The sequence below is a fragment of the Saccopteryx leptura genome, chromosome 2 (genome assembly GCF_036850995.1).
Source record: "Saccopteryx leptura isolate mSacLep1 chromosome 2, mSacLep1_pri_phased_curated, whole genome shotgun sequence".
Classification (NCBI taxonomy): domain Eukaryota; kingdom Metazoa; phylum Chordata; class Mammalia; order Chiroptera; family Emballonuridae; genus Saccopteryx; species Saccopteryx leptura.
In genome coordinates this window covers 97,682,656-97,698,393 of record NC_089504.1, presented here as the reverse complement: position 1 = coordinate 97,698,393, position 15,738 = coordinate 97,682,656, and the positions used below count along the sequence as shown (strand labels likewise).

At 49.5% G+C, this 15,738-nt stretch overlaps 1 protein-coding gene across 1 annotated transcript in view; it reads left to right on the top strand.

The window, feature by feature from the left end:
- The first annotated feature begins 2,668 nt into the window (after positions 1-2,668).
- The window catches only part of IPPK (inositol-pentakisphosphate 2-kinase), a 59,213-nt gene continuing 46,143 nt past the window's right edge, over positions 2,669-15,738 (top strand). The window contains exons 1-3 of the mRNA XM_066368373.1: positions 2,669-2,891; positions 12,218-12,265; positions 14,817-14,912. Coding sequence (XP_066224470.1) covers positions 2,811-2,891; positions 12,218-12,265; positions 14,817-14,912 — 225 coding nt within the window. The 5' untranslated portion in view covers positions 2,669-2,810. The remainder of the gene's footprint in view (positions 2,892-12,217; positions 12,266-14,816; positions 14,913-15,738) is intronic.

Here is a 15,738-nt window from a genome sequence, read left to right as displayed (position 1 = left end):
ATTAGAACCAGACTTAAATATGACAAGAATGTTGGAAGTATCAGACCAGTGATTGATCAATATAGTGAGGGCAGTAATGGAAAAGGTAGACAACATGTAAGAACACGTGTATAATAAAGCAGAAAGATTGCATAATCTAAGAAAGAATCAAAAACTGGAAATTAAAAACATTAAGAAATAAAGCTTTTGGTTGGCTCATTGGTAAACTGGACATAGCTGAGAAAAGACTCTGAACTTGAGGATATGTCAAGAGAAACTTCCAAAACTGTAAAGAAAAAAGACTGAAAAATGGAAAATATTCAAGAACTGTGGGACTACTAAAAAAGGTGTAATAGGCACACAATGGGAATACAAGAAAGAAAGCAAAGAACAAAAGGAAAAATACCTGAAGCAACAGTGACAGAGAATTTCCCAAAATTGTCAGACACCAAACCACAGATCCAGGAAGCTCAGAACACCAAGCAGGATTAAGTGTCAAAACTACACCTAGGCATATGATATTCAAACTACAGAAAATGGCCTGATCTGTGGTGGTGCAGTGGATAAAATGTAGACCTGGAACACTCAGGTCTCCAGTTCGAAACCCTGGGCTTGCTGGTGAAGGCAAATACAAGAAGCAACAATAAGTTGATGCTTTCTGTTCCTTTCTGCCCCCTCCCCCAAATTAATAAATGAAATCTTAAAAAAAAAGGCAGAAATTGAAGCTAGACTGGGGGGGGGGGTGAACGACGACAAAGGCTTACTTATAGCAAAGAATTATATCTGACTTCTTAGAACCATGCAAACAAGAAAGTGAAGTGAAATATTTAAACTGGTGAGAGACCAAAAAACAAACAAAAACAAAACCTAGAATTCTATTTCTTGTGATATTATTCTTTTATTTTTTAATTTACTGTGTTGACATGATTTCAAGTCTCACTCAATTAAGACCATCTACATACTGCATTATGCCCCAACCCATACAAACTGAAATTATTCTTGAAAGGTAAGGAATAAAGACTTGCTCAGACAACCTGACTGATGGTGGTGCAGTGGTTAAAGCATTGACCCGAACACTGAGGTCGCTGGTTTGAAACCCAGAGGTCGCCAGCTTGAGTGCTGGCTTGTTGGCTTGAGCACAGGGCCACTGGTTTGAGTGTGAGATCATCAACACTATCCCAAGGTGGGTGGCTTGAGCAAGGAGTCACTGCTTCGGCTTGAGCCAACCTGGTCAAGTATGAGAAGCAATCAATGAACAACTAAAGTGGTGCGACTACAAGTTGCTGCTTCTCATCTCCTTGTTCCCCCTACCCCTTCCTGTCTCCCTCTAAAAAAAAAATTTTAATGAAAAAAAAATTGAGGAAATATGTTGTTGCCAGTAAGTAGATCTTCCTTGCAATAAATGTCAAAGGTTTTCAGAGAGAAGGAAAGTTATATGTCAGACACACATCAACTTAAAGAAAATTAGAGAAGGAATAAAGGTAAAATAAAAACCTTTTATTTTTGTTACTTGATCTAATAGTTCAAAATAATAACAGCTAAAATATGTTTAATAATTACAGATTATGTATAAGTGAAATGAATGACAGCAATGATACAAGGAACAGGAGGAATTAATACTTTATTATAAGGTACTTGCATTACCTGTGAAGTGGTATAGAATTATTTGAAAGTGGACTTGGTTAGCTATAAGTGTATTTTACAAACTCTAGGACAAAGAAGAGTAAGAAGAGAAAAAGACAATTGAAATGCTAAGGAAGGGAGAAGACAAAAATGGGAATAAAGAACAGGTTAATAATAACTTTAAACATCAATTAAAAGACAGACATCAGCGTGGACCAGTAAACAAGGCCCAACTCTATTATATGTTGTCTCCAAAAACCCATCTTATCTAAAAACCATATAACTTAACCTGACTGGTGGTGGTGCAGCGGATGGCTATAGTGTTGACCTGGGGCGCTGAGGTCCCGGTTGGAAATCCTGAGGTCGCTGGCTTGAGACTGAGGGCTCATCTGGCTTGAGCGCCATCCACTGTGCCACCGCCTGGTCAGGCCACACAAAATAACTTTCCCCAAACAAAGCACTGGGTCAAGATGGGTTCACTGGTAAATTCTACTAAATGTGTAGTTTCTTCCAGAAGACAAAAGCAGGGAGAATCCTGACTTCATGACTACTATGAAGTTGCAGTAATACAGATGGTTGGGTATTGGACACACACACACACACACACACACACGACAAACAGATCAGTGGGACAGACTAGAGAGCGGTACGGTAACCACTGGACATCTACAGACAAAAGGTGAACCTTGACACAGGCTTTACTCTGTGCCTCTTGGGGAGCTTAGACCCCGACTACCGTGGGCTCCCCATCTCCGCCGCCTGGACCACTCCACCCCAGCACGCTTGAAGCCCTGCTCTCCGCCGCACCAGTCCAAGGCACAGCGGTCCGGGAGCGACCGCAGGCTCTGCACGCTCACCTCGCTTCCGGCGCCCAGGCAGAAATGTCACTTCTGTTTCTCAGGACCGCGCTCCGGAAGCGTGTTTGTGTGCCAGCACCGAAGATGGCCGCTAGCCCGGCCGCAGCCGTGATCCGTGGAGGAGAAGCGCGCGTGAACCCGGAAGTTGCCCGGCTCCGCTATGGCAGCCACGGGGGGCGTGGCTTCCGGCGGTTCTCTCCTTTGAGTCCGGGGTGGCAGTATCTAGCGTAGGCGGCGGCTGACAGGCGCTCCTCCTCCTCCTTCGGCGACGGCGGCGGCGGCGGCTGGTGCCCACGCGGACTGGCGACCCCCAGCTCGCGGCCCTGCGAGGCGCCAGGGCCGCACTGGGGGATGGACAAGGCGAAGATGGACGAGAATGAATGGGGGTATCACGGTGAAGGCAACAAGAGCCTGGTTGTGGCCCACGCGCAGGTGAGCGGCAGACGGTCGGCGCGGCCCGGGGCCCTCGCCCTGCCCGGTTCGTTTGCGTCCCCAGCACCCCTCAGTCCGGATCATTTCCGCGTCCTCCCAGAACCGCCCCCCCCCAGGGTCGTTTCCGCGTCCCCAGTATCACCCCATGACAGTTCCGCGTCCTCACAGAATGTCACACTCTCTCCCCGGGTCAGTTCCGCGTCCCCACTTTGTCACCCCCTCCCTGGTGTCATTTTCCTGTCCCCGCATTGTCACCCCCTCCCTCCCGGTCAGTTCGCGTTCTCCGGGTGTCACCCTTTCTCCTGCAGTGAGTTCCGAGTCATCCCAGTATCACCACCTCCTTGGTCAGTTTCTTGCCCCCCCCCCAACCCCCGCGTCGGCCTTCCGTCCGGTCCGTGCCCCCCCCCCCCCGGAATGCCCAGCTGCAGTGGGGCGGAGGTTGCGCCGGGAAGTCGCCGGCCCGTCGGTGGCCGGCCGGGTGGAGGGTCCAGGCAGCTCTGGAGGAAGAAGTGGAGAGCCCGGGATGCTGTTTGCCTCTCGCGCGGGCGCCGGGGGAGTTCCATGTCCAGACTCCAGAATTGCTGGTCTCCTGCGTCTGCTGCTAATAATAATGGAGCACTGCCCACAGAGGTGGATTAAGGTCGGTTGAGGCCCCGGGCGCAGAAAAAAATATTGGGCCCCTTAAAAAGAGAGAGAGACAGGGAAAAGTACATGTTAACCACATTTTAAAATAAAAAGTATTATGTACTATTAACGTTAAAATTGCACATATGGAGCCAAACTTGGTATCATTAGAAAAAAGTGTGAAGTTGGGATTTTGTGGGGCCCCTCAGAGGTCAGACCAGTGCGTCCACTGTTAAATCTGCCTCTGCCCATAAGTTTTTGTGTAGGATCTTTTAGAATTGACTTTCCCTTTCTTCATTCTTCCCTTCTTAAACCACCCTTTGTTAAGTTAAGGGAGGGTGAGAGTTTCAGAAAGTGCTATAAGGACGCCCAGGGAGGTGACTCCAGGAAGAGTCATTTATGTGACTTAAGAGAAGGCCAGGATCTCTGGCTGGCATCCTGCTGTCTGATACAAGCGGCAGGAATGTGGTGGGCCAAGGGAGGGGTTGAGAGCATGGGTGTTGGAATCACACAGAACTGGGCAGGATCCCAGTTCTACCACTGCCTGACCCAGTCTCCATTTCTGCATTTGTAAAGTGTGAACTAGTAACAGAACCCCCTTTGTGGAATTGCTAGAAAAATGAGGTGAGCAGGAGCTGGACAGGTTATAACTGGTAAGTGAGGTTTAGAGTCCTCACCCAGTCCAAGAACTCCTTTGGGATGGTGCAGGCCTGGGTGGTGCCTTGCTCTGCCATTCTAAGCTGATCAAGCACATCTGGGTGTGCTGCATCAGCTATAGGGTCAGTTGCCGTCAGCCTGGTGGCCCCTGCATTCCGCCTTTGCATTTTGTTACCCATTAGCACAGTCGGGAAACTCGAGAACTAAGCTTATAGGCTTTGCTCAAGATCTTTAGATGAATTAATAATGGACAAGGCTTAACCTGAAGCCACTCTTCTCTGTTCAGTCTGCCTGGCTCCACTGTGTTTCAAGGTCAGGCGAAGCATGGGATATTACAGCATAAGTGTTGTTTGGTTATTGTAGTGACCCACTTTTGATTCCTTAGTGAGATTGGATAGTGTGTAAAGCTAAGGCTTCTTTTTAGTGGGGACTAATGTACTGAGTTTCCAAAGTAGTGTGGGACAAAGGAGCAAGTTCCAGACTTGGAATAAAAGGACTCCAAGTTGGAAGATCAGAGACATTGGGCACCCACATGCCTTCTCCACCATCCCTGTCAAGGGTGTGTCACCCTCTAGGGCAGTCTGGCCCCCTCCTTTGTTGTACAGCTATTGTTAGGGTTGTGGGTTTCTTTCCCTTTTCTTTTTCCCCTTTATTTATTTATTATTTTTGTTTTTAAACTTTTTCATCAATTTGAGAGAGAAGCATCAACTCATTGTTTCACTTCTTTGTTCCATTTAGTGCACTCATTGGTTGCTTGTCATATGTGCTCTGTGGGGGCAGGGGTCAAACCTGTGACCTCTGACATGCCGGTCAGCACTTTATCCACTAAGCCACCTGGCCAGGGCCTTTCTTTTTTCCTTGTAAACACAGTCTTCAGGCTACCCTGGACCTGTGTTCTTTATTCTTGATTTTACATCTAAGTTTGCTCTGCTATGCTCATTCCTTCCTGGTTGTTAGTAGCTCATCATTTCACTTGAAGATCATCATTGCAAACGGACTTGTAAGGAAATGTTCCTACCAAGTGAAGGCACTGAGTAAAGGGAAGACTGTGCTCCTTGGGTGTGGAGAAGCCTTTGAGCTTTGCCTGGGGCTTGAGGACCAGGGAAGAGGAGAGAGTCCTATAGAAGGCAGCCTTTCAGGTTCATCCTGTGTCCAAGGAGAGGCTGCGTGTATGAGTGGAATGGAGGGAAGGCAGATGACTGAGCACAAGGATTCCCTTGCCTGCGGGTGGACTCTCCACACCCACCCACCTCATTCATTCTAAAGTAGAGAGTTGCCTTTGCTGTGTGTTTTCCAGATCAGGAGATGGTCACTTTCTCACAGAGGGCATCATTTACTTTCAAATTGAAAGGACCCTAAAAAGTGACCCATCTGTACTCTACTCTCCAGCTTCAGAACACGACGTGCCATCAGTTAGCCGGTCCTGGGGCCTGGTGTCTGCACTGAAGGAACCTAAAATGAGAGACAGGCAGCCTTTCAGGCTGGTAGGTCAGGAGCCTCGAGGAGCACGGGGACTTGTACAGTGGGGCCTGGAGATGGAAGAGCTGAGTGCAGGCCGCAGGAGAACCGCAGCACAGGCGTGTGCTCAGGGCTGAGCAGTAAGAAAGGGCAGTGCGAGACCCTGGTGGCTGACCAGTTTCTGGCAGGCTGCTGTCAGCTTCCCCATGGTCCTTTTCGGCATCCTTTGTCGCCCTCAACCTGGTGCCCAGCACCCGTGGGTCCAGCTCTGCAGTTTAACCCTTTCCCAGGCACTGGTCCTTGTCCCTGGTGCTGACCTCTGAGGTGCTCCAGGCTGTGGCCAGCTTGGCACTGTTCCCCAACGGGTGCCTGGAAGCCCAGGCACTGACATCATGGGGGGTCTCGGGCAAGGGCATTTCCCGTGTGGGAAAGCGGGGGTGCTGTCACTTGTCCTGGTGGCCATGTCACACTTCTACTCACTCTGGGCTGTGGTCAGTGAGGCCCAGGGCTGCCCTCATGTGTGCTGGGATTTCAGTCCATGTGGTGCCATGGCTTCCATATCTGCACCCAGCTTTCTTCACCTTTGTCTTGGCTTGGCTCATTGCCTGTCCTGGGAAGGTCACTGTAAGTCTGGGTTGTAATTTGAGCTCTTATGCGTCTCCAGGGGTGAGAGCCAGTGCAGTCCTGGTGGAGAGCTGTTCCCAGGCCTCGAGCTGCCCTCCAGCTGCCCACAGGTGTGGGTGCAGGGCAGACGATGGCTCCCTGCCTTCAGCACGCTAAGGTGCTGTGATGGAGGTGACATGAAAGACCTGCCAAAAAGATTATTTATCAAGAACGTGACTGAAGCTGCTCATGTCTGATATTGAAGGTTTTACAACCTTTCTAAGCTTCTGTGGGGGTTGTTCTGATGCCCAGTGGTAATTGGGTCCTGGAGATGGGAGGTTCAGTCAGGGGCCATCTGGCTGTTTCCTTCTTGTCTTGTATTTTAGGATTTCTGGTTTGTAGATCACACTTCTTACTGTGCCTGCTGAAAGCAAGGAACAATTGCTCTGTTTTGTTTCTTTAATGTGATTTTCCCCAAGTCCTGGATCACTCCCTTCTTTCATTTTCTCCCAAATCTAGTTGAAAGAATCTTACATTTTTGTTGCCGCTAGTATTTTTTTTTACCTTTTTTTTTCTTGAGAGGCAGGGAGAGAGACAGAGAGGAACATCGAGCTGCTCCTGCATGTGCCCTGACCAGACAATCAAACCGGCAACTTCTGCACTGGGATGATGCTCCATATGGCCAGGGTTTAATTTTTATAAATTTCCAGAGAGACAGAGAGAAGAAGAGAGGGAGAGGGGGAAGGAAAACATTCATTTGCTGTTCCACTCAGTCATGCATTCACTGGTTGCTTCCCGTGTTTGCTGTGACAAGGATTGAACCCACAACCTTGTTGTTCCAGGACGATGCTCTTAACCAACTAAGCTGACTGGCCAGGTCTGCATCCAGTATATTTTTAAACAAGTAACTAATTCTGCATTTGAGATTTTTAATATTATCCACAGAGGTTGATGCAGCTGATGTGACTGCTTTCTTGGTGAGATCTCGGAGGGGAGCTCTGCATGCGGCTCCCAACTGTTTATTCCTGAGATCACCTGTAGTCAAATGGTTGGGATTATATTTCCCAACTATTTCCTTTGGCTGTTTCCAGCCCTGGCCCGGTGAGCGCTGAGCTCTGCCCTCCTGGCCTGTGGGGCTCTGCCAGGCTGGGCCTCGTCTGTCCAGTGCATGGCTCCTTGTCCTGCTCTTCAGTCACATCTCAGGGTGGCAGTGGCCTCATGTGTCAATGAGGTGAGGAAGGCTTCTGTATCTTTAGCAGAAGGTCGAGGCTGCAGCACTGGGCACCCCACCACTGTAGTATGTGTGAATACTTGCTCCTTGTGGAGCTGGGGTGTGGGGTCTGGGACCTTGACAGCTCCTCGCAGGCCTGCTGTATGTCTATGCAGTTTGGTTAGTCTTTTTTTTTTTTTTTTTTTTTACAGAGACGGAGAGAGGGATAGATAAGGACAGACAGACAGGAACGGAGAGAGATGAGAAGCATCAATCATTCATTTTTTGTTGCTGCACCTTAGTTGTTCATTGATTGCTTTCTCATATGTGCCTTGACCGGAGGCTACATACAGCAGAGCGAATGACCCCTTGCTCAAACCAGAGACCTTGGGTCCATATGGTGAGCTTTGCTCAAACCAGATGAGCCCACGCTCAAGCTGGCGACCTCAGGGTCTCGAACCTGGGTCCTTCGCCTCCCAGTCCAACGCTCTATCCACTGCGCCACCGCCTGGTCAGGCTCAGTTAGTCTTTATATAAGATCGTTCTGCTTCTCCTCTGGCTGTCACCTTGTTCATCCCTTCAGGAATCACCGAGCTTGTCTTCTACTTTAGCCCCTGGGTGTCCATCCCGGCTGTCACCTGGGCTTACACTTCTACTCTCTCATCCCCACCTCACAGATTCCATCTGCTTTAGTTGTGCAGCAATTCTGGGTCCAGATGGGGCTGCCAAAACTTGGGAAGGAAAATGTCCTTCCTTCTGGCCTCCATGGGGTGTCCTGGTCCCCGCTCTGTGAGACTTTTTACCTCACTCTCTTCTGTTTTGTCTAAGGGTATCCACCCAGCACAGAGTTTCACCCCTTGTCTCCCAGTCCCACTGTGGGCCTTGGGGTGCATTTCTGGTTGTGTTGCCAGCAGTGAGTGATGTGGCCAGGTGTTATGCTGCAGGTGTGCTGAGACTACCGGGGCCCAGGCCGTGGGCAGCTGCAGAAGGTAGCCTGGCCCCACTGGGAAACTATGAGCCATTTCAGCCGTCCAGGGCTGCACCTCAGGGTTGCCATTTCTTCTGCTGTTTTGTTTGTCTGTCTCTCTTTCCTTTAAAAGTGAGGGTCTTCTTGGGGCCCTGTTCTGGGTCACAGCATCATCCCAGTGGAAAGCGAAGACTGGCAACAGTGAGGCTGTAGCCCGGGACTCCCCCTGCAGGGGCGCCTGCAGGTCATGGGCGGCCTTGCCTTTGGTCTTGCCAGGAGCCCTGGAGCTGTTAGTCCCACCCACAGGTTCCCTGTCTCTGGCTTCAGGTGCCTAGGTGTCCCTTTTAATATATTGATTTTTGTGGACTTTTATTTATTACCATCTATCATTTCCTTCCTCTGTTCCAGAAAATGTAGAATATTGGAAGAAAGTAAAAAGCACCCAATACTTACAATTATTAAGAAAATAATTTTTGTTAACACTCTGGTGCAATTCTCCCAACATATAATTTTACTGGATACTTAAGAGTCTTCTGTGTCTGTTTTTATTTTCTGCTTTTTCATTCAACCTTACAGCCTGAATATGTAGGAAATCTTTCACACATGTCTGCCGAGCTGCAAAGCACTCAGACGGCCAGAACCCCCAGGCCTGTGCTGTCACCTGTCCAGAAGGTTGTGCTTCTAGAGCTGTTCCGAGCCATGCTTGGTGTTTTGATGACTTGATGGGTTCTCAGTAGATCAGAGGCACCTCCCCCAGGCCACCCCTACCCGCTCCAGTGCTGGGACCCTCGCAGCACTGAGTGCCTTCTGCTGCTTTTTGAGTGACAAATTGTACCCTTAACTCTGAACATTCTGAGGTTGGTTAATGTGCATGTGTTTATCTGTGTCGTTCTTGGCATTCCATGGCTTTTTCGGCTGATTCTCATCTGGGTCGCGGGGCGTAAACAAGTCCGCCACTCCTCCCTGTCCTTCTGAGAGCTGCCCAGCCCGGACTGTGCAGGATCCTCACTAAGCCTGTTTCCTTACTCGCACCCCTTTCTCTTCACATTCTTAGCATTTTGTCCTAGACCGTTAAGAAGAAGGTACATTTTAAACGTCTGCTTTCAGATATTTATTTTAAAAGGAAGAGTTTCCTTCACAACTGGTTAAGATCTAGTGAAGTGACCGAGCCCTGGTACTTACTGGGTTTGTCAACAGTACCGGCTTCTTCTTGGGCATTTCTCCATGGGTGGCCAAGGCAGTCCTGCCCTTCTGCCCTGGGTGGGTCTTGGACTAATGGTGTCTTTCTGCCAAAAGGGCTGTAAGGTTGATTTCTCACCTTTCTCTGCTGTCCATCTGAATGAATTTTGCTGGTTCCATGTCCAGCCTTTTGGCGTGTCCCTGGGCCACCAGCCCAGTGGTCAGGCTCTGCCCCGGGGCCAGCGGGGCCTCCCTTCCAGAGCAGGTGCACCAGTGGGAATGCTCATGCTTGCGGGGCTGGCCCTCAGGTTGACACTGCAGCTCCCTGTGGCGGGCTGATGGCTGGTGGTAGTTTGGGTGATAAATGAGTCCATACAGAACGCAGTTTTCTCTGAAGCAGACACAACATGACACTCAAAATTTTCTGGCAGGTCTTGACAAGAATGGTGGAGTCCATGTAGGAGTTAGTGTACAGTGTGTCTGTAAAGTCATGGTGCACTTTTGACCGGTCACAGGAAAGCAACAAAAGATTATAGAAATGTGAAATCTGCACCAAATAAAAGGAAATCCCTCCCAGTTTCTGTAGGATGATATGGCAGCATGTGCGCATGTGCAGATGATGACGTAACACTGTATACAGCGGAGCAGCCCACGGCCATGCCAGTCGAGATGTGGACAGTACAGAGGAAAGTTCAGTGTGTTCTGTGGCTTGCTAAATTCAAATCCGTGACCAAAGTGCAACGTGAATATCGGCGCGTTTATAACGAAGCGCCACCAAATAGAAATAACATTACTCGGTGGGATAAGCAGTTGAAGGAAACCGGCAGTTTGGTGGAGGAACCCCGTTCTGGTAGGCCATCAGTCAGTGACGAGTCTGTAGAGGCTATACGGGATAGCTACCTAAGGAGCCCTAAAAAATCTACGTGAGCCCACATCAAACTGCACTGAATAGGTATGAAACTGGGAGAGTTTTCCTTTTATTTGGTGCAGATTTCACATTTCTGTCGTCTTTTGTTGCTTTCCTGTGTCCAGTCAAAAGCGCACCATGACTTTACGGATACACTGTATTTTGGGGATCTGAGTTTCTGGAAAGGTGCCTCAAATGAGGATTTCTGCACATTACCCTTTGTTTTTCTTGAATTTGATGGAATTGTAGTTTCATGGAAATCATCGTTGGCTGGCTGATGCCTGTAATCAAGGGTTGATGTGTGCCTGGACTTGGGAGGGAGTGGTGGCATTGGCAGTCCGTTCACCTCGGCTTCCCTGAGTCTGGGCTTGGGGCCTAAGCAGGTGATAGGTGTCCCAGGTTTTGAGAGGATCATGTGTTTTCTTTGAATTGGGCAGAAAGGACCAGGGAGCTGTGGCCTGGGCAGAGGGTCTGGTCTCCACGGGGCCCTCCCTGCTCTCAGGCCATTTTGGTTTAGAAGCTGTACTTTCTGAACCTCTTCCATCACCCGTCCAGGTCTCAGAGCCCCCTTGCCTCCCTGGCCCCCACACCCTCATGGTTTCTCTAGGCCCAGCCCAGTTCCCTGCCCTCGGCCCTCTGCTTGATACCTGGTGCGTGCGAGCTGGTTTCCACAGCTGTCCCTGTGGGGTGAGTCTACCTAGTTGTTGAGGTCCTAGGGTCTCCAGGTATTTCCCTGGAGAATGGCCATGTCCAAGGCTGTACTTGCTTAAAAAGTTATCTTTTTCATTCTTGTATATTACATGAACATTGTAAAACAATTGAAAAACCCAAATAAGCAATACTTAAGAAAAAAATGTTATGTCAATTGTTGCTCCCTGGAGATGCTGTTAATAGTGCTGAAGTTCTTTCAGACGTTTCATACAAATGAAATGTGTACGTACTATTTCTAAACATTTTTATTTTACAGACTTAAGAATGAAGTGTAACAGACCTACAGAAAAGTGCTAAGATCATAAATGCATCAGCAGTTTATTACAGAGTACATGGACCCATAAACAGCCCTTCTAAAACCATTCTCAGGGACCTTCCCATCTGCCTGAGGGGTGACCAGCAGCCTTGTCTTCCCGTTTCCCTGTTTGTGAACATCACATGAGCAGAACTGTGCCTGTACATCATGTGTGTATATATGCACATACACATACCTGTATGCACACACAAGTGTAATTACGTATTTATAAAAGTGGGTTCACTTTGTAAGCCCTAGTCTGTGACCTTTTCATCTGGGTCTGTGCATGCAGAGCTCCCTGTTTTCTTGTCAGTGACAGCACAGGCTCCCAGTCTGGAATGTGTTCCCTGTGTTTAACCATCTCACTACTGATAGGCATTTAGGGGGTTTCCATTTTATTTAGAATTATAAACAGGACTTCTACATGAGTAGCTAAAATGTTTTGCACACCTTTTATTATTTCCTTAAGATAGAATCCTGGGAGTGGGCTGGCGAGGTCAGTGGGCATAGGTTTTCCTGATTGTGCTGTGGACCCAGTGTGTCGTCCAGCATGTGGCACAGTGCTGGGCCCTGTTCCCGGGGCACTGGGAGTCCTGGGCCAGTAGTCTGTCTATGGAGGCCGCAGCCCCTAGGCTGCCCCAGCTCCTTCTCCATACCCACCCACCCACACGGCTTTGGGAAGGTACTAATCAGACTTTGTTTTGTTTTCCAATAGCGTTGTGTGGTGCTGCGTTTTCTGAAGTTTCCTCCCAACAGGAAGAAGGTAAGAGCTATGGGGTTTGCCACACAGTCATTGAGTAATTAAAAAAACTTTGATTTTATTTGTGATATAGAAGTATTAATATGAATTGCAAAAATTTAAACATGACACAGGCTTTCAGTATAGAGAGTGGTATGGTCCTGGTTCCTGCAAGACCCAGTACTTTGACCTGCTGGGGTCACCATGAGTCACTGTGGTGAGTCCCTGGGTGATGAGCTGGGGAGTCACCTGTTCAGTCAAAGAGCCCTCCTAGTTGGCTGGGCCACCGAGGACCAGGTCTCAGCTTTGTTGTGATGATGTCCTTGCACCCTGCTTCCTATGCTTTCCCATCTGTGGAACTGTCTTTATGAATAAGCAGTATGTAACACTGTCAGGTGGACGGTGTTACAAGTCACAAGAGGCAGTTCCTTCCTAAGATGAAGCGTTAGTTTCCTTCCTTCCTTCCTTCCCCTCCCTTCCTCCCTCCCTCCCTTCCTTCATGATAGGAGGGGAGATAGTGAGGCAGATTCCCACATGCACCCTGACCAGTATCTACCTGGCAACCCCTATCTGGGGCCAATGCTTAAATAAACCAAGCTATTTTTAGCATCTGAGTCTGATGCACTCAGAGCAACTGAGCTATCCTCAGTGCCCAGGGCCAATGCTCAAACCAATGGAGCCACTGGCTGCTGGAGGGGAAGAAGGAGAGAAGGCAGAGAGGGAGGTAGGGAGAAGCAGTTGGTTGCTTCTCCTGTGTGCCCTGACTGGGAATCAAATCCAGTACATCCATATGCCAGGCCAACACTCTATCCACTGAGCCACTGGCCAGGGCCTAGCAGGGGTCCCCAGACTTTTTACACAGGGGGCCAGTTCACTGTCCCTCAGACTGTTGGAGGGCCACCACATACAGTGCTCCTCTCACTGACCACCAGTGAAAGAGGTGCCCCTTCCAGAAGTGCAGTGGGGGGTGGATAAATTACCTTAGGGTGCCGCATATGGCCCGCAGGCCATAGTTTGGGGACGCCTGGCCTACAGCATTGGTTTCTATTTGCAGAGTACCAATGACGCCCTCAGAGAGTTGTTGCTGCTCTGTAATACACCAGCAGACCACTGATTTGTAGAGTCTGTCTCCCAAGAGGTGGGATGTCACTGTAGAGTTATCTAAATCTTGTGGTTGCTCTGAGGAGCCCTTCCTCTTTTGTGGTCCTGGGGGGAAGGAGGGAGGTGCAGAAGCTGGCATAAGATCTGCTCCAAAACACAGGATCTTATCTTAAAAGGGGAGGGAACAAAGGCAGGAGCCCAGGGGCACAGTGAGGATGGGCAGGGTGGTTGGGTGGTGAGTGGAAACTGGGCACATGATCAGCATCACTGATCGTTTGAGTGATGGAGAGACAGCCAGAACGGAAGGGGAGGTGATTGCCGACAGGCGTGGTGGCGGCCAGTGGTGGGAGTGAAGGGCACACTCGGTGTGGCCACATGGAACAAGAAGAGGGGTCTGTGGGAGGAAGCGGGGGCTGCTGTGAGATCTGGGGAAGGTTAGGTCAGTGCAGAGAAGGCCGGCATAGGATAGGGCGGGGACAGAGGGCTGCCCCTCCTCAGCTGCTGAAAAGAACCGTGTAGGGTGTTGTGTTTCTGTGGAATCTAGGTGGAAACTAGACCCATGTGGGAAGCTGCCTTCGCCCCTCCCTCCCCACTCAGCACCTTTTCCTGTCTCGATGTGTTGAGGCTGTGTCTTCCAAGGCAACAGGGCTGCCTTGGAAGACACTGAGTAAATTGCATGGTGTGATACCAGCTACATTACCTGTGGGCAGCCGGGTATAATTCTGTCAACAAGAAAACAAGAAGAGCTTTTTGTCAGAAGCTCTGCAGCCACAGCTGTGTGGAGCCACTGCGTGTGTTCTGGGCTTTTCTGCTGAGCTTCATTCTCACACGGTCATACTGCATGCGCCCCACAAGGCCGGTCTGCACTGCTACAGGTGCAGATGGCAGCTCTAGCACCTTCCTAGAGCCCAAGCTGTGTGTTGGGCACCTCCTGGTCTGCCAGTGATGAGAGTGGCCCTCCTGCCCCTTCGAGAGACCTGTGATGGGCCCTTCAGACTTCTCATGTCGGGTCAGAGGGAGGAACACAGGGCTAATTTTCTGGGTCACCCAAATCTCACAGCTTATTGGCTGCTTAAGAACATCTGATTTGAGAGAAAGCATTTTATTCTTTATTTAGATAGACTTAAGAATAAAATCTAAACACCTAGTGATTTTTGGACAGGAGCGATTTTCAAAGTCCAGTTCCTTGGAACAAGGTGTACACGAGCTGCTCCACAGATGTTCCTGGCAAGGGTGGAGAGCGGGCACAGATGTGGGTCACATGAGGGACTGAGGGGACAGAAGCTCTAGTAGGTCCAGTGGTCCCTCTGGCAAGGCTCACTTTTATCCAAGTAGAGGGCCACTGTCTCCTGTTTGTGGCCGCAGACATGGCAGCCCTGGATGCATTGGGCCCATGCTGGTGCCGGAGTCCACGCCCTCTGTACTCGCGTGGAGGCCCTGGTCACTAAGGCCTTCCTGCGCTTCTTTTTTACAGACCTCGGAAGAAATATTTCAGCACCTACAGGACATAGTGGACTTTGGCACAAATGTCATGAAAGAGTTTTTGGGGGAGAACTATGTTCATTGTGGGGTAAGTGATTTTTATCTATGTAGTCCAAGTTCACGGGCGCATCTGTATCAATAACTCCAACCACTCAATTATAATATGGAACTTTGTGCTTAAGGATAACTCCTCAGTTAGTTCGAGTTTCTGAGTGTTTGCTTCTCTTGTTTGCTGCAGTGTGAGCAGCAGAGCAGACAGTATGACTCCTATTTTTCAGTTGAGTGACTGCGGTTCAGAGAGACCATGGAGACTCCTGCTCATTGGGATGCCCAGTCCCCGCTGTGCTGTCTTCATGGAGACAGGCAGTGTGCTGGGGGCTCTGCAGTGAGGTCCAGACAGCATCACTGACCCCCTGCAATGTGGGTGGTCGGTACTGTAGGCTTTTTCTGGTCTTGGTAACTTAGAGGAGTGCCTGTGTGACACTCAGGGAGGGGTCAGTGTAGGAAGCCATAGTGGCTTTGGGCCATGTCCAGGACAGCTGTCCTGGCTTCTGCTGGTTTTGCTGCTTGTCTGAAATCAGAGCCCTGAACAGTTGAGCAGGTTTGTCACTTTGAACACAGAGAGCATTGCTTTGTTTTGCAAATACTGTACCTTGTGTCCGTCCAGAGAAAAATGATACTAAGGAGGTCAAAGGAAAGTTTCTTTGAAGCTTAAGGATTGCCTGGAAGAGTAGAATTTAATTGTCTCTGACAGCAGAACACCCTCCAAGAAGGGCCCATTCCTGGGCGACCCATAGGCTGCAGTCTCACCTGGAGGCCTCATGTCTCTTCCAGGGCTCTCTGGCCTTGTGGCTGGCAGGGTGGTGCCAGCTGTTTGCTTGGATCTCAGCACCTCCTGACATGTGCTCACCTCT